Below are 26949 nucleotides of genomic sequence, written 5' to 3'. Positions count from 1 at the left end.
CATGTGAAACTGTGAATTGAGAGAGAAGCCAAAGTATACACTTATTATTGCTAAACAACAAAACCAGAAGTGTCTTCCGCTCCGTTCTATTCTTTTTGACAGGCAGGCTTATTTGGGTTTCAAACAAAATGCATGATGTCTTGCCATAATGTCGTTCTTCGTTAATTGTGCACAGCATGTAGGTAGAAATTCTTAACCTGCGATTGTTGTCTGATTCATTTCACAGATGTGATACAAATCAATAGACTATCTAATATACAGTATACTGTGCATGTTTGAGCTTCCGATGCATTGCATAGGATTATAGACTGCTTAAAATGTGTTACAATTTCCTGAAGAATCAATTTCCTGTAGATTATATAGTCTATCGTCATGGTTTTTTGTAATATAAACTTAAAAGTTATTTTCAGGATCAAATGTACTGGTGATACGTTCCCAAACTTATAGCTGGTGATTATGGTAATGTGAATGCTATTGATAAGATCATTAAACATTTTAATTTGAAGCAATATTGCAATGAGTTTGGGGTACCTGTCCAACAGAACCAGTGACTTTCTCTTCACAAGGCGGCATACTGTATTAGTAGTTTCCTTTTTGGTAGTTGTGTGTCTTTAGGTAGGGAGTTTTCAGACAGAGTTCATAAACTGTTCAAATTCATTCCCACAGAGATTAATTGGGCACTAACAATACATTTGGAGTATAATCAGTCAATGTGTGTCGTTCAATGAGAGACGTTTTATTTCTCTATTTTGTTAGGTCAGGGTGTGGGGTGGGCATTCTATGTGTTGTATTTCTTTGTTTTGGCTGAGTATGGTTTCCAATCAGAGGCAGCTGATTATCGTTGTCTCTGATTGGGAATCATACTTAGGGAGCCCTTTTTCCCTCCTTCAGTGTGGGATCTTGTTTTTGTACAGCTCAGTAAGCCTGCAGAACGTGATGTTCTCGGTCCGTTGGTTATTATGTTGATTTAGTGTTCTGAGTTATAATAAATACTGAACATGAGTGCTTACCACGCTGCACCTTGGTCTCCTTTTGATGACGATTGTCACAATGTGTTTTGCACAGAGAGGGAGGGCTGGTATTTGTACTTTAAAGAGCAACAACCTCAGCTAAAAAGCTAGGCCCCGAGACGGATATAAAAGTAAGTGTCGGGAAGGCATGAGCGTAGAACTGACTTCTGATTTATAGCTTGCAATGATGTAATCTCTCTCAATTACTTGCCAAAGTTTTTCCTACCTCTTACCATTCACTTAAACTGTATGAATTGTGAATCCACCATAGATGCAAATGTTTAATAAAACGTGGCTTTCTGGAATATCTGCATTGTAGCCTAGGTCTTTAAAAGGTCCTGACCTGAGCTGGTTGGAAGAGTGCAATCCCTGGACTGCAATCCAGAGTTTTAGGAGAATTAGTGCAGGGATGACATTTTGATGGCATTTGTAGAGAGTACAATTTTATGTTTGGGTCTGGGATTTTGGTATTTTCCTGTCTGAGTTATTGTCCAGGTATCTGCAGCTGGGCAATAGAACTCAATCCCTAGCCAATTGCTGTCACTACACAAATTTGTTGTTCAAGCAGACAGAGAGACAGCCATGAGGAATGGCCAGGTACATGAAGATTTTGGCCACACATGACAGAGAAAGGAAAAATGAGGAGGACATTTTAGCCGTTAATGCTAGGATATTCCCCTGCCACTGAGGGGATCCAGAATTGGTGGTTTGAATCCGTTTGCAAGGCAAACTAGGTGGGTCTCAAAAATCCCTTTTTCTCCAACAATGAAAGGACGTTGAGAAAAAGTTACATGGCCTTTGAGTACAGTTCTACAGTCCCAGTTCAGATTTTAAACATAATTCTATCAAATTTGTGCAGTATAATACTTTTTTTTACAAAGTAGGCCTGTATTATGTAATGTAATACTCCCTTTCCAGATGTATTTTTTGAAGTGCCAGTGTTGCAAGTTTGTCTATGAATATTATAGTTCTCAACTGACTGAATTGTGTCCATAGCTATATTGAATGGGTTCTACCAACCAAAATATTGCTTCATAATGTAGAATTCAAAATGAACAACCAATACTTTATTATTAAAAATGATCAATCCATTGTTTATATTTAATATGTTACATGTATTATGAAACTCATTTGACCTAATGCTGAATTGGAGCACTCAAGCAGATTGACACAGCGTTTGCTTGTTTAATGAAACCTGGATGTAAGGCAAACTACGCTTGGTCAGTTCTTGGGTGGAACACATCCAAGAAACAGTAGGTGGTTCAACTAATGGGCTAGACCCTTTGGCAGGTTTCAAAAGAGCATTAACACTCATACCTTTTCAAACGAATGGGCCAGTGATAAGTGGAAAGGCTTTCCAGCTATAAAAGCAAAAGAGAAAAATGACATGTGACATAATCTAGCGTTAAAAAAATACGTTCACTTCACACATCAAAGCAGTTCTATGGCAATTTATCACAGTTGGGAGTGGGGGGAAGTGGAAGGTAGTGGTTTCATGTAGCTACCCGAACCAATTCAAACAATGTTGTTTTGGAAGTAGTAGAATTGGATATAGAAGGAGAGAAGTGGAAATGAACTCCCAGATGAGCTACTTTCTCATCAGGAGCTCCTCTGACTAGACTACTTGACTTGAATGTTACCAAACAAATTATTGTACTGTCTACTTTCTCCATTGAGTACCACAACATACTGTAGGACTTTTTCATTTCGATGTCATGGGATCCGATCTACAGTCATGTCCATAACTATTGGCACCCTTGATAAAGATGAGCAAAAAAACACTATAAAATAAATACAAATAATGAGCTATTTTGTATGCTCAAAAACATTTAAGATATTTAGTTAAAAAATGTGTCAAACAAATCTAAAAAACATTGGCAGCCCTGTACTTCAGCACACTCCACATGCGAGGGTAACAACACTGAGCCTTTTTCTAAAAAAAATTATATTTGAGAACACATTGGGAGGGATCTTAGACTATTCCTTCATACAGAATCTTTCTAGATCCTTGATATCCTTTGTCTGTGATTAAGGACTGCCCAATTCAACTCAAACCACAGGTTTTCAATATGATTCAAGTCCAGAGACTGAGATGGCCATTGCAAAATGTAGATTTTTTGTGTCAATTAACCATTACTTTGTGGATTTTGATGTGCTTGGGTTTATTGTCTTACTGGAAGAGCCACTTGCGGCCAAGTTTCAGCCTCCTGTCAGAGGCAACCAGTTTTTTGGCTAAAATGTCCTGTTACTTTCCTGGTTAAGTTCATGATGCCGTTGACTTTCACAATGGCCATAGGACCAGCACATAGGATCTTTGATAATAAGAGACTATTTTGCTTCCAGTGGTCCTTGGGGCCCTTGTTAAGGTCAACGGCATCATAAACATTTTAGCCAAAAACCGTGTTGCTTCTGCCAGGAGGCTGAAACTTGGCCGCAAATGGGTCTTTCAGCAATACGATAACCCGAAGCACATCAAAATCTACAACGAAATTGTTAATTGGCCACAAAATCAACATTTTGCAATGGCTATCTCAGTCTCCGGACTTGAACCACATTGAAAACCTGGGGTTAATACGGGTGCCAATATTTTTTACCCTTATCTTTTGAGATTTTTTTAAATTACTTGTAAAACAAAATATCTTTCTCAGAGCAATTGTGTTAGTATAACATAATTCCCACCAAAATGTAGCATACAATATAGCTTAATATTTGTTTTATTTATTTCATACAGTATTTTTTGCTAACCTTTATCATGGGTGCCAATAATTATGGACCTGACTGTGTGTGTGTATCTGGGAGTTCATTGATTCTACACCTGTGTTGTCTGATATTTTCACAGGGTATTTGAAACTGTATACCGTTGCTATTTACTGTAGGATTGTGTGAACAAACTGTCCAATTGGCCTAGACTAAAAGCAGGGAATGCAAGAAAAATGTATACTAATGACATATACTTCTTCTCTTTTCTGCAGAGCCTATATGAGTGTGAAGGAACTGAAAGAGTTGTTACACCTGAGCAGCACAGACAACCTCAATGTTTACTTTGCCAACAACTCAGCCCGTGAAGAGTTAGCAGGGGCTGCAACCTGGCCATGGGCAAAGGAGGCCCTGAACCATCAGGGTAAGCTACTGCTATACCCCTTCCTTCTGTCTTTACCTGTATCAAACACAAAAGACATTGAGCTACAAAATGATATGCATGCTATAACATGCCAAACTGGATTACATTCACTTCTATTAGGTTAGAAAGTACACAAAGTTACACTAAGTAAAATGCAGAAGAGAAGGTAGGCATTGTCTTCAGATTCTCTCTCTCCATCCTTCATTCTCCCCATCACTCTCCTCATCTCTTGCCCTCCACTCTTTGATCTCAGTATTAGCTGTAACAAGATGAATTAGCCTTAATCCTGGGTAGAAAACACTTGCAGCACGCATAGATTTCCAGGCAGATTGCCTCCTAATCATTAGGACTTTCCACTGTGAAGACAACCCCAACAACAACCAAACAAAAACAAGAAAAGCCAGGGTAATGCCCTGTTGCAATTCATACATCTCTTTCAGCCCATTTGACTGTTTTCATTGTTACTGTTTTCAATCGCTCGTAAAAGCTAAGAGTTTTCTCCTCACATCTAGTTATTTAATAAATCCCAACTTTACCTGAAGTGGGAATGTATTACTCTAATTGGTTTGGACTGGTATTATTTTGTCTGTGTATTGCTAATGGAATTCTTCTACCCCAATAAGAAACACTGTGTTACAGTTAAGTTGCTTCTTGTAAATTATCCTTAAATATCTTATATCCTCTTCTGTGTATTCTCTTCCATCTACCGAAGAGCTGTAAATCACTCAGTAAGAGTGCTTGGCCGGGGAGTGAAACCCCTTTAAAGTATTATTCTCCGTTCAATCAGGTTTGTTGTTTTGCTCCCTCTGGGTTGTGTCTTACCTCCTGGCACATTCATTATGGGCCCTGGGGATAGCGTTCGGTGCATTCCAGCACAGATGTCCTTTTCTTCTTCCTCAGGGTTGAACTGCATCAACAAGCCAGTCAATGTTTTGGGCTGGGCTTTCTCTGATACAGTATGTCCCTGATGGACCACCGTCTTGCAGGTTTCCATCCCCTCTTTGAACCCCACAGCTCCCTGAAGTGAGGATATTTCACTCAAAGCCACATCTTTCAATATGATGACAGTAAGTGGTTGAATGATACAGGGAAAGATGCAGTGGTGCCACGACTGTAAGAGAGAAGAGAAACTTTATAGTGTCAATTGTGTAGTTACTTTTCCCAGTCTTATTTTGTAATTAACGGTTAAGCTTGTATATCAGACCTGATGATTTATGTCTGAGGACAAACCATGAGAACCTTTTTTGTCACGGTTATCGCTGGTGAAGGAGGACCAAAATGCAGCAGGACTGTGTTTGTTCATTTTGAACATTTATTAAATCAAAATGAACACAAAAACAACAAAACAAACTCACGATCACCGAACAGTCTTCTCAGGCTCATACACGCTATACAAGAAACAATCTCCCACAAAACCTACACCAAACAATTACCCATATATAGGACTCTCAATCAGAGGCAACGAGGAAACACCTGCCCCCAATTGAGAGTCCCAAACCCAATCAACCTAACATAGAAATACAACAGCCGGGCCACTCTGGCAGACCCGGAGGACAGTCGGGCCACTCTGGCAGACCCGGAGGACAGCAACATTTTTTTGGGGGGGCATTCTGTCACAACATTCTTCGTCTTCAGAAGAAATAGAAAAGTCCTCGTCAGAAAAAGTAGACCAATACGCAGCGGAGGTCGTGTTCATCTTTGAATTTAATAAATCGCTAACGTGAACACGATACAATAAACAATGATAGTGCAACAGTTTTGCAGGCTATACAAAAAAAACAAAAAACGCAGTGCAAAAACAATTCCCCACAAACACACAGACAAACACACCCAACTAATATAGGACTTCCAATCAAAGGCAACACCACACAGCTGCCTTCAATTGGAAGTCCACCCCAATTAACTCTACATAGAAACACCCAACCTAGACAGAACATAGAAAACACAACTTCTTCTGCCACGCCCTGACCAAAACTATACACCTAATCCACCTGCTGGTCAGGACGTGACATTTTTAGTGAGTCCAATCAGGACTTAGTCAGGAAGTCTTCGTCTGACAAGCAGGTCCTCTCCCAATTTACTCCCAATTGCACCAGAATATATTATCCACCGAATTGAATGTTGAAGCAGAGCCCTGCATACATTTGTCATTGTTTACAGGCTATGTTTACAGGCTAAATGTGCTATTAAAGTGAAGTTGTCTCAACAGGCACAGCAGTGGTCCTCACAAATTGAATAGTGTTTCTAATTAGAAAACAAATAGCATTTTTATTCTATTCCAGTTCTTAAAGTTTATAACGGGCAATAACCTCTGCTTCCATATTCCATAAATTACATCATAAGAAATTATGCAAATTATTTCCAGGATAGCACTATACTTGTTTCTTACATGCTGAGTTTAAAACTGCTGAAGGTTTGCCTCGTCTTTAAGTGGTTATAAATGTCACATCGTTTAGGGTTTTTATGACATTAGTTGGTTCTAAAACCAAATGTTAACATGCTATTACTCAGAGGGCTTGTCAGACAAAATGGGTTCGACTGTTTGTCTGAGATGGCAAGCTTGACTAATTAGTCAATAAACACACCAAAAAAACATTGAAAGAAGTTGACATAGAGATTGTGTCTGATTCATCTTTTCCCCCCAAAAAACATGTCCCACTGTGATCATGGAGTAGATCCATCACCTGGGATGGAAGTTATTTACGGGCTCTAGGAGTATTTGAGAAGCAACAAAGGCAGACTATTTCAGCAATCTCACCACCTGTTGAGTTCTGTTCGATAACTATATCATCCTATCCACAGGTGGAATGGTGATGAATCCATCCTACTTTGGCACCATCGGACACAATAACACAATGATCCATGAGATGGGCCATATCTTTGGACTGTACCATGTCTTCAAGGGGGTCAGTGAGCGGGAGTCCTGTGATGACCCGTGTCGGGAGACCACTCCCTCCATGGAGACAGGAGACCTATGTGCAGACACGGCCCCTACACCCAAGTCTAAGGCCTGCCACGACCCTGGTCACGTCAGTGACACCTGTGGGATAACGCTCTACCAGGACACACCGTACAACAACTACATGAGTTACACAGGTAGGTCTACTGTAACCTCTCTGCAATGCAGTCAGCATCAGCTAGGTTGTGTCCCAAATGGCACTCTATTCCCTTCATAGAACACTACTTCTGACCAGATCACTATGGGCCCTGGTCAAACGTAGTGCACTGTATAGGGAATAGGGTGCCATTTGGGGGCGCATACCTACAATTAGGCAGTGGTGCCATACTCCTACTTCAAGACCACAAATGTCTACAGCAGGGGTAGGCAACTAGCCACAGGATGATTTTTTGGGGGGAATCATTTGTACACTGCAAGTTGACCACAGCTAAACCCAAAAATAGATTTGAAAATAACAATAATTTCATACCTTGACTACATTGAGAGACGATCACGTCAATTCTTTTCTTTGTGGAAATACTTGGGAACAGATTTCCTAACAAACACATTTCTTGCTGAATTCCTGGTGATTTTACAGTGTTTTTTTTTTTTAACCAAAACTTAAACCCTCCCCAAAAATCACTCTGCAACTGCCTGCTGCCAACCCCTGGTCTACTGTATATGTGAGGTTAAATCCAAGTGTATTTCATTTGGACTGTGGATTGCATTGCTAATTGCATGGTTAATTCATCCACGTCAAACGAGTGATAAACATTCACTTGCTTCTTAAAGGAAAAATACACCCAAAACAAATTCCTTTAATTTATAGTGTTAAATAATACTAATATGTGAGAACAATATTTTGTTGTGGAAATCTGTTGCAGCTCAAGTCTACAAAATCCACAATGCAATAATCTCTCTATGGGCTGGCTGGCTAGCTAGCTACCTAGGTGGCTAGTTACAGTAGCAAACGTAGCTACACACAATAATACCAAAGACAATATCAGCATGTAAAGTAGATACTTAGCTGTAAAAACGCCTAAACATACTGCACTATCAATTTAGGAGTCTACAATCTCAAACTCAACCTGCAGATCGATTTTGTTCACAGAGTGAAGTCTGACGTTCACAACGGCAGATATACTTTTGAGGAGACGTGAAATGTTGCCCATGCTACATCAATGGGCCGTGCAGTGCATTCTGGGTGATTCTGGGACAAGGAGCGCTCTCCTTCAAGGAGTGAAAGGGAGTCTATTGGACGCTAGCTCATACCCAACATTAGCACGAATTTAATCAACAAGTACAAAATTACAAATATTTAACTTGCTATCTGTAATATCGTATAGCTTTGGAATCGTGACATTATGTACTTTCGAGGAAATTATTAAAGCATGTTTCTCGACATATACACTGACTTTGAGAATGGATTGTGTGACAATTAGCTTAGCAACCGTGTGAAAACGTGAACGCGATTGTTCGACAGTCTGCTGGGTGGGGCGTTATACGTTCCTTCATTCATTCTCCTTTCTATAATATCTCTGGCAACGACACCATGCAATGCACCCTGGACTAAAGGGGCAGACAAAAAGGGAAAATGTGCTAGACCCTCCGTTAAATTACAAATTTCTCTAGGTAGGAATATTGCAAAAATATGATCAATGACTCATTCGAGAGAAGACATCCTCCCAAGTTATGACATCGGCCGGTATTGAAATCTGACATGTATGATAGACGTTTTTGTGATCTAAAAGTCATATTGCTATTGACTTCCAGTGTAGTGAGAGCGACTTTATCACAGTGCTACGTCATACCGGCCGAATTTCTACCTGCTTGAACGCCAATAACTCAGATACACATGAAAACATTAAATAACCCAGGGAATCGAAAGAACATCACTCAGAGATGCACAAAAACAATATTACATTCAAAACGGGTGAACCTTTCCTTTCAGCCGAAACAGTTCGGAAGAGTTCGTGCATATATTATGACAACATTTTGTAACGTTTTGGTTCGTTTTGGACTTCGTTGAGGGGTTTTTCGGCTGTTCAGGCACAGTGATTTTCTGGAGGCAAGCCGGAGTTCGGAGCTGAAGTCTTCGCCCCTTCATCGTTGATTGGTCAACAGTAGGGATTCTTCAATAAAGTCTTTGTTGTCACTCAAAGAGAGACCACTCGTTTTCCTTCAGTTTTTTCATTGCGACATACTGCACCAAACATCTTAGTTAGAAGTAAATTGCGCGACTAAGATCTCCTCGGCAGAAACGTCAAAATGAATGACAAATTTCTTGGCTAGGGTGTCTCAAAATGGAACAGTTGCAATTTTAGCATATTAATCTTGGTGATTAACATGAAAGAAACGTGGGATGCATGCCCTTAGCAAAGCCACTACACACCAGAACACTAAACAATACATTAATTGCACTATAACGGTGACAAACGGTGCCCACAAACTGTTAGGGCCTACATTAAGCTGTCTAAACAGCAGTCCCAACATCTTACCACTGCTACACCTGGCTATCATCGGAGACTTGTCTGGCAGCGAAACAGTTAATTCAGCCTCATTTACTGCCTTTAAAAAAAAACAGCTAAATAAATAAAGGGGGCATATAAGCAGACAATGAAAGCTCTTACAATATTCAATGATTACATTTCTCTAAAACAGGTTATACTGTAGGCTACATGTGCACCACCAAGTCAGAACAGTAGGCAAAATTAAGAGGGGTAAATAGACCAAATTATTAGGGTGAGGCACATGGGCTACTAACATCTTACTACACAACATACACTTAGTATTACTTTCTTAGCTACAGTATACATATCTCCCTGGCATATTACATCATTTATGCAGCAGCATACAATACATTTTTGGACTCACCTTGTTGTGCTGTGCTCACTTGAACAGGAAGGTGGTGCGTCTGTCCTTCGTGGGCAAATTTTGTCATCAGTCTGGCATTCTCTGGATTTATGGTGCTTTCAAAACAACTGAAAACTCTGAAATGAACAAGGTTGAATCATGAAGACGTCATTGATCTTCAGGTTGTAGCTCCAGAAAGAGGCCAGATTTACAATTCCGAGTTGGATGACCTTTCAAAACGTATTTTGTCTTGAACTTACTGAAGTCAAGTTTTCGCAGTTCCGAGTAAAGTTATTTTGAGCGCGGCACAAACCATGCTTCATTGACAGCATGGCCAATGTTGACTATATATCATTTTAAACTTGGAAAAGAGCCCCTTAATCCCAGATTTGGGACCACACAGCCACTGTCACTGTTTCCTTCCAAACCAATCATTGTTGAATTTGCGATTTCCAACTTGTTGTGCCATGTTTATGTCCAATGGCCGATGAGCACCGATACATTTTATTGATTATTTCTCTTCATAGGACTTGGATTTAAAATGGATTTGCCAGTAGATTGTCAACTTGATTCATGATGATGACAGCTCTGTTGACATGATCAGTCCAATCAAACCTACTGTACATATAATGTGATTTGATGTCATTTGATCTGTGGCCAGTGACCTTGAGCCTTCTTGGATGGGCACTTCTTATGTAACTCTATGGCAGCACCCAAGGGGCTAGAATTTTTAAGTCTACCCTTAGACTTGCCTATGACGTAGTGTCCCCATGAGTGATAGAACACTGAGCCAAACACGGTGCAAAAAAAAGCACTGAGCTAGGCTTAATGAAAGCACTGAGCTAGGCTTAAACACCTGCATTTTAGAGCTGCCTTACTCAAGGAAACAAAAAGAGAACATGTTAGTATGCTGCTTTATTAACTCAATGATAGATATATGTTTTACATTGTTTGCAAACTGATATGTGACATGTATAAATGCCAAAATAACATGCAAAACAGGCAAGCCCAAAAAAGAGGTGTAAATAGACCAAATTATTAGGGTGAGGCACATGGGCTACTAACATCTTACTACACAACATACACTTAGTATTACTTTCTTAGCTACAGTATACATATCTCCGCCCCACCTGCCCTGAATGATGGGTCGCCACTGAAATGGACAAGAGAAGGTATTTTAAGGGAGTACGCAAGCACACTCATTTTTAAGGGAGTACGTAAGCACAAGAATTCTGATGCCGTTTGATGATTTCCGCTAGGAACATTGACTCTACTTTCACTTCTTCTCATCAGACGATAACTGCACCAACCATTTCACACCAAATCAAGTAGCTCGGATGCATTGTTATATGGATCTAGTCTACGAGAACTGGCTGAACAACAGAAGGCCCTCCCCCATCCCTCTCAAGCCCATGGTGATTCGACAGAGCTCAGACTCTGTCTCCATTCATTGGCTGCCACCTGTAAGGGGGCCACTACATCAAAGGTAGAATAAGTGTGTAGCTAAAGTTTTTCCTCATATCAGCAGTAATGAGATATGTATCCCAAATGACACCCTTTTCCCTATATGGTGCACTACTTTTGACCACAGGCCCATTAAGCCCATAGTGCACTATAAAGGGAATAGGGTGCCATTTGGGATACAGACACAGATATTTATGAATGATAATGATATTTTCAAAGATTTTCTGATACTTACATCTGAGCACCTCTCTTAACAGTTCCCCTACAGTGGATAGTGTAAACTGCAGGTACTGTGAGGCAGACGGTGTGTTCCATCAGTATGCGTATGAGGCCACCTCACCCCGGGTCTGTGACTCCTCCGGATACTGGACACCTGAAGAAGCTATTGGTCAGTATTTCTCTTTTGCCACACATGGGCCTGTGTGGCTTAGTTAAGTACAGCATGCCAGTTGCAACGTCAGGGTTGTGGGTTCAATTCCCACTGGGACCACCCATACTAAAATGTATGCATGCACAACTGTAAATAGGTTTGGATAAAAGCATCTGCTAAGTGGCATATATTATTTATATTATGACAATTCCATTAGCCACTAGTAGCCAGTCTAGTCTAGGATAGTAGTCTCAAGGCCGAGTTACATTGCACACTCAGTGACATGTCTCTGACACTGCAAAAACATAATAAAGTGAGCACATACTCATCATCTGATAAATCATTGATTTTAATCTCATTGATTTTAGTGTGTTATTATGTCCATTCTGAACATTCACAAAACATTCAGTTACTTACAGTTTAAGTTCTACCTTTCTGCAGGGAGGATCCCTTATTCTCCTGTGGGTAAGGTGCGTGCAGGGATAAAGACTGTATGGAAGAAAAATAAGAAAATCATAAAATAATAGTTGCCAGGCTAAAGAGCTTCTCTTGTTTTGGCCATAAGAAAAACAGGGTGCTTGGCAATGTCAATTTTTGGCACTGTTGGGTGCCATCCAACAGTGAACTGTCATAAAAACTGTGTATCCTGTACTGCTTTGAATCTTTATGCTTCATGTAACAGATGTTTCTTATTATTCCAATCAAGATTCTTTGAGTGTGGAGAAGCCCAGTCTTTTGACATGACGTGTATAAAACGTTTTAGAAATTCTACCCAAATATGTGGAAATCCTCAGATGGAATTTGTGCTTTGAAAAAAAAAAGAGGTGGTGATGTTTCTTCCATGTTGTACTTTAATGACGATAAAGACAATTACAGCATTGTCCGGGACAGTAGAGTGGAATCCACAGTTCTGGGGAGAGACAGTCTGTTGGCTTTTGTTGTGTACTGTAGTGTAATTTATGGGGGGAAGAGAGTCATCTTACCTGCTTGTCCATGTGTAAGCCAGGTGTTCACTCGTGGGTCTTGAGAACTTAATTTAGAATAGGAAATCAAGAGTTTTACAGTTTTAAAAATAAAGGAGGCTTTTGTATATTTCAAATGGGTCAGGGACCAATCACAATGGGAATACAAAACATTATGTGATTGGTAAATGAGTTGCAAAGAAGAAAATAAATGCAACTCATTGACAAATCAAATTATGTTTTCTTTTGTATTCCCATGTGATTGGTCCCTGAACCCATTGGAGGCCATTCTAAAAAAACAACAATTTCTCAGTCTGTAAAACTGTTTACGAAATACGTTGGTTTTATGTTTAACAATAAAGAAGCATTTATCAATTTCAACGTTCCTCTAAGAGTTGCTGAATTTCCTCTTCAATAAATTTGCCCCAAAATGATACAGATGAAAAAGTATGAATATGTAAGTCACTCTGGATAAAAGCGTCTGCTACATGACTAAAATGGAAATGGAAATTGGTTGGAGAGCGAGGTGGCTGTGTTCCCTTCCCTTAAAGGGGAAATCTGCAGTTCCTACATCAATTTTTGGACATAAATGTATTATATTTACCCATTGATTATGGAAGAATATAACTTATAAATGCCTCATGAGCTTAGTTCAACTGTTGTACCCCATCAGAACCCAAAATATAATACTCCAATGTTTGTAAATAACGTAAATTTAAACAAACACTTTATAACCTCAAAACATGGTTAAAACGATAATTTTGATAACATGAATGGTCAGTCCTTGCATCCATAGCTCTGACTCTGAATTTGAGAGTGGTTACATTTCTCCAGGCCCATACCTCAGCTTTTTACAAAAACAGAGGCGGGTGTCCGTTTTGCTTTTGTTTTAGCTGCAGATTCTAGGTTTAACAGGAAAAGAAGTTAAGGTTGATTAGGGCGGGATTAAATGCAATCACGTTATAGCGCAGCACACTACACAGCTGACCAGTTTTTTTTGCAGTTTTTTTAAAGGCATTTTCAAAGATGTTTGCAGGGATCGTATTCATGGTAAACGCTGCACATGTTGGTTCAAGCGTAAATTGCCATTAAAATAGTGCACTTCGCTACAACGCACCTTGCATTAGATCGCAGCCTATATGAAAACAAGTCAAAATGTTCCACCCCAGTACCATTGTTACCCTTTTACAAATGAATTAAACTGTTAGGCCTCTGAATTGATTTAGTTAAGTTTTAAACATTGACTGAATTAATAAAAAATGCATACAACATACTGTATACCTCATTCTTTTCACAGAAACAGATCTTCCCTTTGATGTGTTCCTCCACTGAAACCCAAGCATGCATTTCCAAACCTGGGGAGTCTATTTAATCTTGAGAAAGGGAAAAGTAGTGGCATTGTTAAGTTGCTGAAAGCAGGAAGGATGATACACTAAGATCTTGAAGCACTAGGCTTTCCTGTGGGAGCCGTTTACCACATCTGATACAGCGATTAATCTGGGCCTGTGTTGAGGCCTTTCTCTGTTTATCTGACCAATTTAGTTTTATAGTTTGACTTGGCGTGCTGATGTTTACCCTGAAAAAATCCACACATGTGAAGCAGCCACATTGGGTGCAAATAGCAGAAGCTGTGGAAGCTGTGGATGTTCAGGCATTGGCTGGCTGGGGCTACCGCTGCAGGCTCTGTCCCTCTCTCCATCTAACAGTTTAGTTCAGTGCTCTGCTGAGACATACTACCTGCTACGTTTCCCATTTGTGGAAATGAACATGCTTTATACATTGTTAAGGCATGGATTTCCTTCCTGTGTGAAATTGCACATGGGTATGTTGTGTTCTAGAGGGTGGCTTGGAGAAGACCAGTCCAGTCCACAGCCAGGTTGTGTGATTTTCCCAAGATCTCTATGTCGCTCCCTCAGAACATCACTGGTACTCTCCAGTAGCCTTTTTCTTTAATAATAGTACAGTAATGGTTTTTCAGTGATTCAAAATCATAAAATAAACTGAGATAGTACACTACTTAAAGTGTCAATCAGCAGTAGAAACAATTAAGTGTACTACCTGTTTCGGTAAAAAGCTGAGGGATGGGGCTGGTAAAACTAACTACCCTCAAATGCTTGGATGCACCATATTCCATAAATGGCCCTGGTCAAAAGTAGTGTGCCATTGGGGACGCATGTAGGTGTCTATATATGTATATATTGTAAAACAAGATCTGTGTGTGTGTGTTTACAGGCCCTCCAGATGTATACCAGCCATGTGAGCCCAGCCTACAGGCCTGGAGTCCAGAGCTCAGCCTGTATGATGCCAATGTGACGTCTCCCTGCCCTGAAACCGAGGGCTGCGTCCTGATGCTGAGCTTCCTCCACCCTGTGGTCCCTGACAGCCTCACTGTGTGGGTCACATACGTCTCAGCCGGTGGGTCCCAGGTTCATTCTAATTGTCTCCAACAGCATATATATATATATATATATATATATATATATATATATATATATATATATATATATATCAAAACTTTGAACACCTACTCATTCAAGGGTTTTTTATTTATTTTTACTATTTTCTACATTGTAGAATAATAGTGAAGACATCAGACCTATGAAAGAACACATATGGAATCGAGTAGTAACCCAAAAATTGTTTAAAAAATCAAAATATATTTTAGATTGTTGAAAGTAGCCACCCTTTGCCACACTCTTGGCATTCTCTCAACCAGCTTCATGAGGAATGTTTTTCCAACAGTCTTGCAGGAGTTCCCACATATGCTGAGCACTTGTTGGCTGCTTTTCCTGCACTCTGCGGTCCAACTCATCCCAAACCATCTCAATTCGGTTGATGTTGGGTAATTGTGGAGGCCATGTCATCTGATGCAGCACCATCACTCTCTTTCTTTGTCAAATAGCCCTTTGTTTTGGGTCATTGTCCTGTTGAAAAACAAATAATAGTCCCACTAAGTGGATGGCATTTCGCTGCAGAATGCTGTGGTATCCATGCTGGTTAAGTGTGACTTGAATTCTAAATAAATCACTGACAATCTTACCAGCAAAGCATCCCCATACCATCACACCTCCTCCATGCTTCATGGTGGGAACCACACATGTGGAGATGATCCGTTCACCTACTCTGCATCTCACAAAAACACGGCTGTTGGAAATAAAAACCTCAAATTTGGACTCATCAGACCAAAGGACAGATTTCCACCAGGCTAATGTCCATTGCTCATGTTTCTTGGCCCAAGCAAGTCTCTTCTTATTATTGGTGTCCTTTAGTAGTGTTTTTTTGTTGTTGCAGCAATTCAACCATGAAGGCCTGATTCACGCAGTCTCCTCTGAACAGTTGAGATGTGTCGGTTACTTGAGCTCTGTGAAGCATTTATTTGGGCTGCAATCTGAGGTGCAGTTAACTCTAATGAACTTATCCTCTGCAACAGAGGTAATTCTGGGTCTTCCTTTCTTGTGGCGGTCCTCATGGGAGTCAGTTTAATCATAGAGCTTGATGGTTTTTGCAACTGCACTTGAAGAAACTTTCAAAGTTCTTGAAATTCATGTCTTAAAGTAATGATGGACTGTCGATTCCCTTTGCTTATTTGAGCTGCTCTTGCCATAAAATGGACATGATCCTTTACCAAATAGGGCTATCTTCTCTATACCACCCCTACCTTGTCACAACACAACTGATTGGCTCAAACGCATTAAGAAGGAAAGCTCTGGAGCAGGTTTTCATCAAGGATCTCTCGTACTTTGCTCTGTTCATCTTTCCCGAGATCTTGACTGGTCTCCCAGTCCCTGCCCTGAAAATCATCCTCACAGTATGATCCTGCCACCATCATGCTTCACTGTAGGGATGTTGCCAGGTTTCCTCCAGACGTGATGCTTGGCATTCAGGCCAAAGTTCAATCTTGGTTTCATCAAACCAGAGAATCTTGCTTCTCATGGTCTGCGAGTCCTTCAGGTACCTTTTGGCAAACTCCAAGCGGGCTGTCATGTGCCTTTTACTGAGGAGTGGCTTCCATTTGGCCACTCTACCATAAAGGCCTTATTGGTGGAGTGCTGCAGAGATGGAAGGTTATCCCATCTCCACAGAGGAACTCAGGAGCTTTGTCAGAACGACCATCATGTTCTTGGTCACCACCCTGACCAAGGCCCTTCTCCCCCGATTGCTCAGTTTGGCCGGACGGCCAGCTCTAGGAAGAGTCTTGGTGTTTCCAAACTTCTTCCATTTAAGAATGATCGAGGCCAGTGTTCTTGGATCTTCAATGCTGCAGACATGTTTTGGTACCCTTCCCCAGAGCTGTGCCTCGACACGATCCTGTCTCGGAGCTCTATGGCCAATTTCTTCAACCTCATGGCTTGGATTTTACTGTGACATACACTGTCAACTGTGACACCTTATATAGACAGGTGTGTGCCTTTCCAAATCATGTCCAATCAATTTAATTTACCACAGGTGGTCTCCAATCAAGTTGTAGAAACATCTCAAGGATGATCAATGGAACCAGGATGCACCTGAGCTCAATTTCTTGTCTCATAGCAAAGGGTCTGAATACTTATGTAAATAAGGTTTCTGTTTGTTTCTTTTTACCTGTTTTCGCTTTTTCATTATGGGCTATTGTGTGTAGATTGATGAGAAGAAAAAAAAAACTTTTTTTTGAAAAAGGTTGTCACGTAACAAAATGTGGAAAAAGTCAAGGGGTCTGAATACTTTCCAAATGCACTGTGTGTATGTATATATATATATGTATATATATAGATTTTTTTATATATATATATAAAAAATCTCTTATTTTCCTCTAACCCTACCTCCCCTAATTGGAGTACACTAACTACATGTATTTTCCTTATTATTTTCCCCAAACCCTACCACCCCTTCCCTAATTGGAGTAAACTAATGGACAACAATACTTTGGCTTCCACTTCCAGCTGATACATACTACATACATTTCACAGACAGCATATTTTACATTAGTTATCTTTGATTTGTTTTTAGTCCCAGCCTTCAGCTAACCTCAACCCCTCCCAACTATCTCTAAAGACCATCCCATTTTCATTCCTAGTTGCCATATATTTTTCCATTGTGCTATGATGTTTCACAAAAGTTCTGAACCTTTCTATTCTCATAGTTTCTACAGATTGTAAATGGAAGATAAACACATTTGCTAATAGTATTATTATACTATTGATCGTTTGACTGTGGCTTATCGAATCACCCAGCAGTCCTATTTGCAGAGTTAGCTCCAAGTAAATGCTGCATTTTTTCAGCCATTCCTGAACCTGGGACAAAAACAAGCTACATACACTACCGTTCAAAAGTTTAGGTCACTTAGAAATGTCCTTGTTTTTGAAAGAAAAGCTAATTTTTGGTCCATTAAAATAACGTCAAATTCATCAGAAATACAGTGTAGACATTGTTAATGTAAATTACTATTGTAGCTGGAAACGGCAGATTTTTTTATGGAATATCTACATAGGCGTACAGAGACCCATTATCAGCAACCATCACCCCTGTGTTCCAATGGCACGTTGTGTTAGCTAATCCAAGTTTATAATTTTAAAAGCCTAATTTATCATTAGGAAACCCTTTTGCAATTATGTTAGCACAGCTGAAAACTATTGTCCTGATTAAAGAAGCAATAAAACTAGCCTTCTTTAGACTAGTTGAGTATCTGGAGCATCAGCGTTTGTGGGTTTGATTACAGGCTCAAAATGGCCAGAAACTAAGAACCTTCTGAAACTCTTCAGTCTATTATTTTTCTGAGAAATGAAGACTATTCCATGTGAGAAATTGTGTACTACTCCCTTCACAGAACAGCGCAAACTGGCTCTAACCAGAATAGAAAGGGGAATGGGAGGCCCCGATGCACAACTGAGCAAGAGGACAAGTACATTAGAGTGTCTAGTTTGAGAACAGATGCCTCACAAGTCCTCAACTGGCAGCTTCATTAAATAGTACCCGCAAAACACGTCTCAACGTCAACAGTGAAGAGGCGACTCCATGATGCTGGCCTTCTAGGCTGCAAATAATCATTTGTTTTTAACTGACTTGCCTAGTTAAATAAAGGTTACACACACCACACTGACCAAAAAGTTAATTTGTTTCACTTACTTGCTTTGCTGTTTCGTTGTTCATTCGTTCAGTTGTTTCATTCTCAACCTGGATTTCTATGGAACGCCGTTTGGGTATTTGCATGTCAAAACAAATACGTCAAATAACACTATTTGGTTAGCCTTCAAAATAAAAGTATGTAATTGACAGTGATGCGAATGAATACAAATAGTAGAATTATGCCATCATTGAATAGATCATGCTAAACAGGTTGGAATGTTGTTGTATAAAATCAACAAAAGACAATAATTTGTTAATCACACTGGACTTTAGAATTGCATTGGGGGCATACTTATTTCTCTGTACAGCCTTACCTATGGATTGTGGATCAATGACATGGGTTATCAGTCTACTCAGTGACACCCAGAGAACATTAGCATTGTAGCTCTTATTGCGGGACTGTGAAACAACTGTGAATTGAGCCACATCTATTGTCAACCTACTCTGTGTATTGAACACTATTCCAGAGGAAAAACAATACTGCGTGGATGTTTTGGAGTATGATAACTCTGAGGAGGATGTTGGGAAAAAATATATTGGGTATTGAGTAGACTGCTACCCCATTTAATTGATCCCCAATCCGTAGGTAAAGCTGCACAGTGCAATATGAATGTCAACCCACACAATAGGCTGACTGGGGGGGTGACAGTCACAGTCCCACGAAAAGAGCTACAACTCTAATATTTGCGTTAACTCTTCAAAGTTGTGTACTGTGGGTGTCATCCTTATTGTGGCTAGCTTCACAACACAACCCAACCCGGTCTGGTCAAGCCTCACTAGCCAAATGAAGCTAGCTGGCTGCTTATAATGTTAGCTTTGGGCAACAGGGTTAAGTAGTTGGCTAGCTATTTATTTTCATGAACTGAAGTTCAATTTCAATAGGCGAACAACAAGTGGCTACCTAGCTAATACTTATTCACAAGGATTCCTAAATCATTGCTAAGAATAATGAAAATGACTACAGTTTCTACTGGTCATTGTTTTCAGGCTGGTTGTATTGGTGCTAGCTAAGTAAGATAAAACTAGCTAGCTACCCCAGAAGTTGCGGTCGAACAAATAATGCTGTATTACCAAAGCGGTATTGTAAACACATCGTTCGTGGCCGGTGTTTGCTTGTTTGCAGACTTTTTTGGACAGCTTGGACAGTGCTACTGATAGTGGTGGTGGCACTTGGCTTGCATGTGCAAATTCAGAAAACACAACATTCTATAATAGAACTGTTATTTGATGTGTCAAATTAAAAGCTTATTTAACCCGTCAAATAGTGTTATTGTCAAATAGTGTTATTTGACGTGTATCTTCTTTGACACGCAAAGACCCAAATGGCATTCCATAGTATGTCGTGAAGCTAATAGCAGTGACACTATTACTGTGTAACTCCGGTAGGGCAACATCTGAAAAATAGCACACTTGGTAGTGTGTACCGGTGCTCGACCAGTCGCGAAAGCCAACATCACCCACGACAGAGAACGGTTGATTGTCAAGGGCAATGAAATCCATTATCTTGGCGTTAATGGATTTCACCTTTGAGTTGTCTCGCTGAAATGTTCTTACTCTTTCAAATGACTGCTCAACTTGTTGACTGCTCGATTCACACAGCAGATATTGTGGGCTAGGTTAGAAATGCTGTGTTGCACATGTAGTACAAATTTTACATGGCGCCATTTTGTCATGTACCTACGTTATATAGGTATGCAGGTCAGCTTTGACATCGTCTTTGCACATCGGCATTAAACTAGACATCGGGCCGATACCGATGTTGGCATTTTTAGCTAATATTGTCCGATTCCGACATATTTTGGAGATGTTTTCATTTTCAAATAACCGAAAGTGGGAGGTTGTAATCTGAATGAAGGGAAAAAGGCCATTCTTGAAGATGGGGTGACAACAGCATACATTTAGCAATTATTGAAACTCTCCACAATACAAGCCACGCATTTTGTCTACCGGAATCATAATTCTTTGGCTGTTCATCTTAGCAGGTAATGTCAAGTCACACCAAGTATTTTTTCTAGGTGTTTATGAATAAATAAAGGGATAAGCATATGCATTTTACTCTGGAACTGCTTGATTATACAGGTGATTATTGTCCCCCATGTTGTCTCTACAGATAACCAGGCGATCGCCAACATCGAGCTAATAACAGACACAGACGAGTCTTTTGACATGGGTCCACAGCACGTCTTCTGTGATGTGCCCCTCACTCTACGTGTGCACACCGAAAAAAGGGTGGCAGCTGTCAAACTGAGCACCTTTGATGAGAAGATGGAGATTGATGCTATCCTGTTCACTTCTGGCCCCCACAATCCTCTCTGCTCCAGTTGCCAGCCTCTGATCTACCGAGTTGTCAGGCAACCAGCGTTTTCAGGCGATCTGGTCCAGCAAACTCTGCTTACATTTACAGACAGGTAAGATTGACACAAGTAAGATTGACACTGACAAATACTTTGAACTTAGTCTGGAAAGTTCTCCTGTGCCGACACAGATGTATTGTTTACACTCTGGAATTCTGCAAATACTTTGCCCTTAGACCAGAAAGTTCTCCTGTGCGGACTCAGATTTATTGTTTGGAGGTCATGTACCACTGCTCCAAGAACTGGGCCCAAAAATACAAAGAAATAAAAAATCCCGATGATAATGTATGTCAGTTACAAAGATCAAACAATGCAATCTTCTATAGCCACAGAAGCTGAGATATTCATAATTCTAGTGTTTTGGTCTGGTATTGTTTTCGCAACACAAAAACCAAATGTATTCAATATGCTTTTTAGCCGTAGCTACTGATACAAATCAACATCAAGGGCCTTATTCAAAAAAACTTTTCAGTGGATTCCGGCGTACGTCAAATAATTTTTATCCCACACTGTGAGAAAAGGTGTTAAGTTGATTATCTGAATCAACTTAACAACTTAAGTGTTCTTTGTTTTTTATTCTGTTCCAGCTTACTTTTATTCGTAAGTCTGCTTGGATTCTATATTAGCATCATCATTAGCATTTTTTGTGAATGATTTTGTAATTTTTCACAAACACTTTCTGGGATGTTTCTTTTCAAGCACTTAGTTGCGGGAGTAGGTGGATATGCTGAAGAGGTCACGTTGAGGAATACATTTGGTCTCTAAAAGTTCCACAAGCAGCTGTAAGTGCAAAAAGATGTAAAAACCAAGGGGAATTAAGTTATGTGGAGGGAAGAGAGGCAGTCTCTGGAATATAAACCAAATGTGACCAGCAGAAACAGTAAACACCAGTTTCTGTTTGGACCTGTTCCTCAGCTATTTCCTCTCGCTGAAGGCTCTTCACTGTATGCTCATCATGGTTAGTATATGATAAGTGAGAGGCCTGTCATTTGGAAGAGGGGGTGAAGAGAGAGAAGTGGAGTGTATTGCAAGAGAGAAATTAAAGGAAGGCTAAGCATTGTGACTGACTGAGTCTACACTGCCACCAAGAGGTATATCTGGCAAAGCAAGATTGTTTTGCACTTGATATCCTAATCCTTAAAAATAGACTCACATTTTTGGTCCATTAGTAGTGAAAAAAATCACTTTTGGGGCATGTGTAAAATAGGAGTAGATGTCGTTAATCCATGGTCAAGGATGTATTATTTCCCCCTGACCTTCATCTTTTGGTTTCTACTATTTTGTACATTAATAACTGATTGTATCATTTCAGTGTCCATTAAGGCACAAAACTACACAGAGTCTAAGTCCTGACAAAAAAACACACTCCTGTAAAATGTCCTCCGGTGGAATGCTAGAGAGAGAGGGCTCTTAGAGCTGATCCATAATTAATAAGGGTAATTTGTAGCGGGAGGAAATCCGACACGCCTGAGAGAGTAGATAATGTGCATTTTTGTAGGTATTCTTTACAGCTGGCCGGAGACAATGGTAATCAAGCAATGCTGCTGGGAAATCAAGGGTAGGCTCTTTTTATAGTTTGGAGCTGACCAAAACAGCTCAATAGCCCTGGGACAGGAGGTAGGATATCACCGTGCCCACTGTACATCCAGTTTAGGTTTAAGGTCACTGCTTCCTACTGCAAGGTTAGGTGACTAGACACAAATACACAAGGCAAGAAACAGTGTTGGGGAAGTTACTCTGAATATAAAGTTTACCAAGCTACCAATTACTTCACACTGGAAGAAGTTAAGCTACACTAAAGCTAAACAAATATATCATTTACATAATTAAAGTTACTTTGAAAAACTAGTTCACTACATCCAAACTACTTCGTGAAAAAGTATCATATGTAAATCTGAAATGTCATAGACTACAAATTGCAAGAACAGATCACTTTACCCCAGTGTTACAGGTTAGAGTGCCTTCAGAAAATATTCACACCCCTTGACTTTTTCCACATTTTGTTGTGGTACAGACTGAATTTCATATGGATCAAATTGAGATTTTGTGTCACTGGCCTACACACCATACCCCATAATGTCAAAGTGGAATTATGTTGATTTTATTTTTTATAAATTCATATAAAATGAAAGGCTGAAATGTCTGAGTCAATAAGTGTTATGGCAAGTCCCTTTGTTTTGGCAAGCCTAAATAAGTTCAGGAGTAAAGAATTGCTTAAGTCACATAAGTTGCATGGACTCACTGTGTGCAATAATAGTGTTTAACATGATTTTTTAAATGACTACCTCATCTCAGTACCCCACACATACAATTTTTGTAAGGTCCCTCAGTCGAGCAGTGAATTTCAAACAGACTCAACCACAAAGACCAGGGAGGTTTTCTAATGCCTCACAAAGATCACCTATTGGTAGATGGGTTAAAAAAAGTGTTCATTGAATAGCCCTTTAAGCATGTTGAAGTTATTAATTACACTTTGGATTGTATATCAATACATCCAGTCGCTACAAAGATACCGGCTTCCCTACTAACTCAGTGGCTGGAGAGGAACAAAACTGCTCCGGGATTTCAACATGAGGCCAATGGTGACTTTAAAAGTTACAGAGTTGAATGGCTGTGATAGGAGAGAACTGAGGATGGATCAACAACATTGTAGTTACTCTACAATACTAACCTAAATGACAGTGAAAAGAAGGAAGCCTGTACAGAATAAAAAATATTCTAAAACATGCATCCTGTTTGGCACTAAAGTAATACAACTTTTTGTCCTTAATACAAAGGGTTATGTTTGGGGCAAATCCAGCACAACACATCACTGAGTAACACTCTTCATATTTTCAAGCATGGTGGCGGCTGCATCATGTTATGGGCATGCTTGTCATTGGCAAGGACTAGGGAGTTTTTTAGGATAAAAATAAACAGAATACAGCTAAACGCAGGCAAAATCCTATAGGAAAACCTGGTTGAGTCTGCTTTCCAACAGACTCTGGGAGACAAATGCACCATTCAGCAGGAAAATAACCTAAAACACAAGGCCAAATATACAATGGAGTTACTTACCAAGACGACATTGAATGTTCCTGAGCTGCCTAGTTATGTTTTGACTTAAATTGTCTTGAAAATCTATGGCAAGACTTGAAAATGGCTGTCTAGCAATGATCAACAACCAACTTGATAGAGCTTGAAGAATAAAATAAAAAAATATGCAGATATTGTACAATCAAGGTGTGCAAAGCTCCTAAAGGTGATTCTAACATGTACTGACTCAGGTGTGTAAATAATTATGTACATGAGATATTTAAGTATTTCATATTCAATAAATTTGCACTATCCATTTGTCATTATGTGGTATTGATTGTAGATGGCTGAGATTGTTATTATTTTTTATCCATTTTGAATTCCGTCTGTAACTTGTATTTTCTTCTGTTGAAGCCATTCTGTTGTTGATTTACTTCTGTGTTTTGGGTCGTTGTTCTTTTGCATCACCCAACTTTTGTTGAGCTTCAATTGGCAGACAGATGGCCTTACATTCTCCTGCTAAATGTTTTGATAAACATGGGAATTCATTTTTCCGTTGATGAGAGCAAGCTGTCCAGGCCCTGAGGCAGCAAAGCAGCCCCAAACCATGATGCTCCCTCCACCATATTTTACAGTTGGGATGAGGTTTTGATGTTGGTGTGCTGTGCCCTTTTTTTCTCCACACATCGTTAAACTCAACTTTAGTTTAATTTGTCCACAGAGTATTTTGCCAGTAGTGCTGTGGAACATCCAGGTGTTCTTTTGCGAACTTTAGACATGCAGAAATGTTTATTTTTTTGGACAGCAGTGGCTTCTTCCATGGTGTCCTCCCATGAACACCATTCTTTTTTTAGTGTTTTACTTATCGTAGACTCAACAGAGATGTTAGCATGTTCCAGAGATTTCTGTAAGTCTTTAGCTGACACACTAAGATTCTTCTTAACCTCATTGAGGATTCTGCGCTGTGCTCTTGCAGTCATCTTTGCAGAACGGCCACTACCTAGGGAGAGTAGCAACAGTGCTGAACTATCTCCATTCATAGACAATTTGTCTTACCGTGGACTGATGAATATCAAGGCTTTTAGAGATACTTTTGTAACCCTTTCCAGCTTTATGTAAGTCAACAATTCTTAATCTTAGTTCTTCTGAGATCTCTTTTGTTCGAGGCATGGTTCACATCAGGAAATGCTTCATGTGAATAGCAAACTCAAATTTTGTGAGTGTTTTTTATATTGCAGGGCAGCTCTAACCAACATCTCCAATCTCGTCTCATTGATTGGACTCCAGGTTAGCTGAGTCCTGACTCCAATTAGCTTTTGGAGAAGTCATTAGCCTAGGGGTTCACATATATTTTACAACCTACACTGTGAATGTTTAAATTATGTATTCAATATAGACAAGAGAAATGCAATAATTTGTGTGTTATTAGTTTAAGCACACTGTGTTTTGTCTATTGTGACCAATTTATGTAGAAATCCAGGTAATTCCAAAGGGTTCACATACTTTTTCTTGCAACTGTATGTTCCAAGCGCAATGCACAACAACAGAGTATCACAATCGTAATGACCATTAATTCAAAATTATACAGTTTTGTCCAATACAGTAATACAAAACTAATTATAAACTGTGTACCCAATAAAAAAATGTGAGTGCAGTAAATTCTCAGTTCAGTTCCTACCACGATGCACCAGTCAAATTCCCTCTATAGAGAAGAGGCAACGATAATGATTATAGAAGCTGTAGATGATGACCCTCTGTAGGTGGTTAAGTAGTTTCAAGTTTCATTAGTCGTATGGGATACGCATGGTAAACATCGTCCATTGAAATGTAAAATTAAATACAAAAAAAAAGACGAACATGCAGTAAATGGCAGTAGTATAGATTAAACATTGGAGCATAAGTATAATACAGAAAGGCACAATTTATAATACAATATTTACACATGTATTGGGGAAGGAGGGGATGCTTGTGTGGAGAATCAGAGCAGGTGGTCAGTCCAGTTCAAGTGTTCAGTAGTCTGATGGCTTGTAGACAAACAATCTCTGAGCCTGTTGGTATCAGACCTCATGCTCCAGTACCGTCTGCCCGACAGTAAGGGAGAGAACAGCTCGTGGCTGGGGTGTGTGGGGACCATGATGCTGCGTACCTTCCTCAGGCACCATTTCGAGTAGATGTCCTGGATGGGTAGGAACACGGTCCCAGTGATGTACTGGGCCGTCTTCATCACCCGCTGGAGGACCTTGCGGTCATGGACCGAGCAATTCCCATACCAGGACATGATGAAACCAGTCAGGACGCTCTCGATGGTGCAGTGGTAGTATTTGGAGAGGACTCGGGGCAGCATGCCAAATGTCTTCAGCCGCCTTAGGAAGTAGAGATGGTGTTGCGTTTTCTTGACAAGAGTGGTGGTGGTTTTGGTCCATGACAAGTCCTTGGTGATGTGGATGCTGAGGAACTTCCTGAAGTCAACAATCAACTCCTTTGTTTTTCTGACTTTGAGGGAGAGGTTGTTTTCATGACACCACAATTCCAATTCACTTACCTCCTCCCTATAGCCTGACTCGTCTTTGTTGGTTATCAGGCCTACAACCATGGTGTCCTCAGCAAACTTGAAAATGAAGTTGGTGTTGTGCAAAGCCACGCAGTCTTGGGTGAACAGGGAGTACGACAGAGGACTGAGGACACACCCCTGGGGGGGCCCTGTGTTAAAACCTCTTTGGGCTAGGGGGCAGTATTTTGACATCTGGATGGAAAGCGTGC

At 40.0% G+C, this 26949-nt stretch overlaps 1 protein-coding gene across 1 annotated transcript in view; it reads left to right on the top strand.

Annotated features, from left to right (window-relative positions):
- Positions 1-26949, top strand: part of LOC115156992 (pappalysin-2-like) — a 72652-nt gene that overhangs the window by 10360 nt on the left and 35343 nt on the right. The window contains exons 4-9 of the mRNA XM_029704816.1: positions 3983-4131; positions 6934-7227; positions 11216-11408; positions 11644-11774; positions 14951-15133; positions 20931-21228. Coding sequence (XP_029560676.1) covers positions 3983-4131; positions 6934-7227; positions 11216-11408; positions 11644-11774; positions 14951-15133; positions 20931-21228 — 1248 coding nt within the window. The remainder of the gene's footprint in view (positions 1-3982; positions 4132-6933; positions 7228-11215; positions 11409-11643; positions 11775-14950; positions 15134-20930; positions 21229-26949) is intronic.

This window comes from Salmo trutta, chromosome 21 (assembly GCF_901001165.1).
Source record: "Salmo trutta chromosome 21, fSalTru1.1, whole genome shotgun sequence".
NCBI classification, from domain to species: domain Eukaryota; kingdom Metazoa; phylum Chordata; class Actinopteri; order Salmoniformes; family Salmonidae; genus Salmo; species Salmo trutta.
Note: the sequence above shows the minus strand (reverse complement) of the source record. Positions and strands in the feature narration are given on the sequence as shown.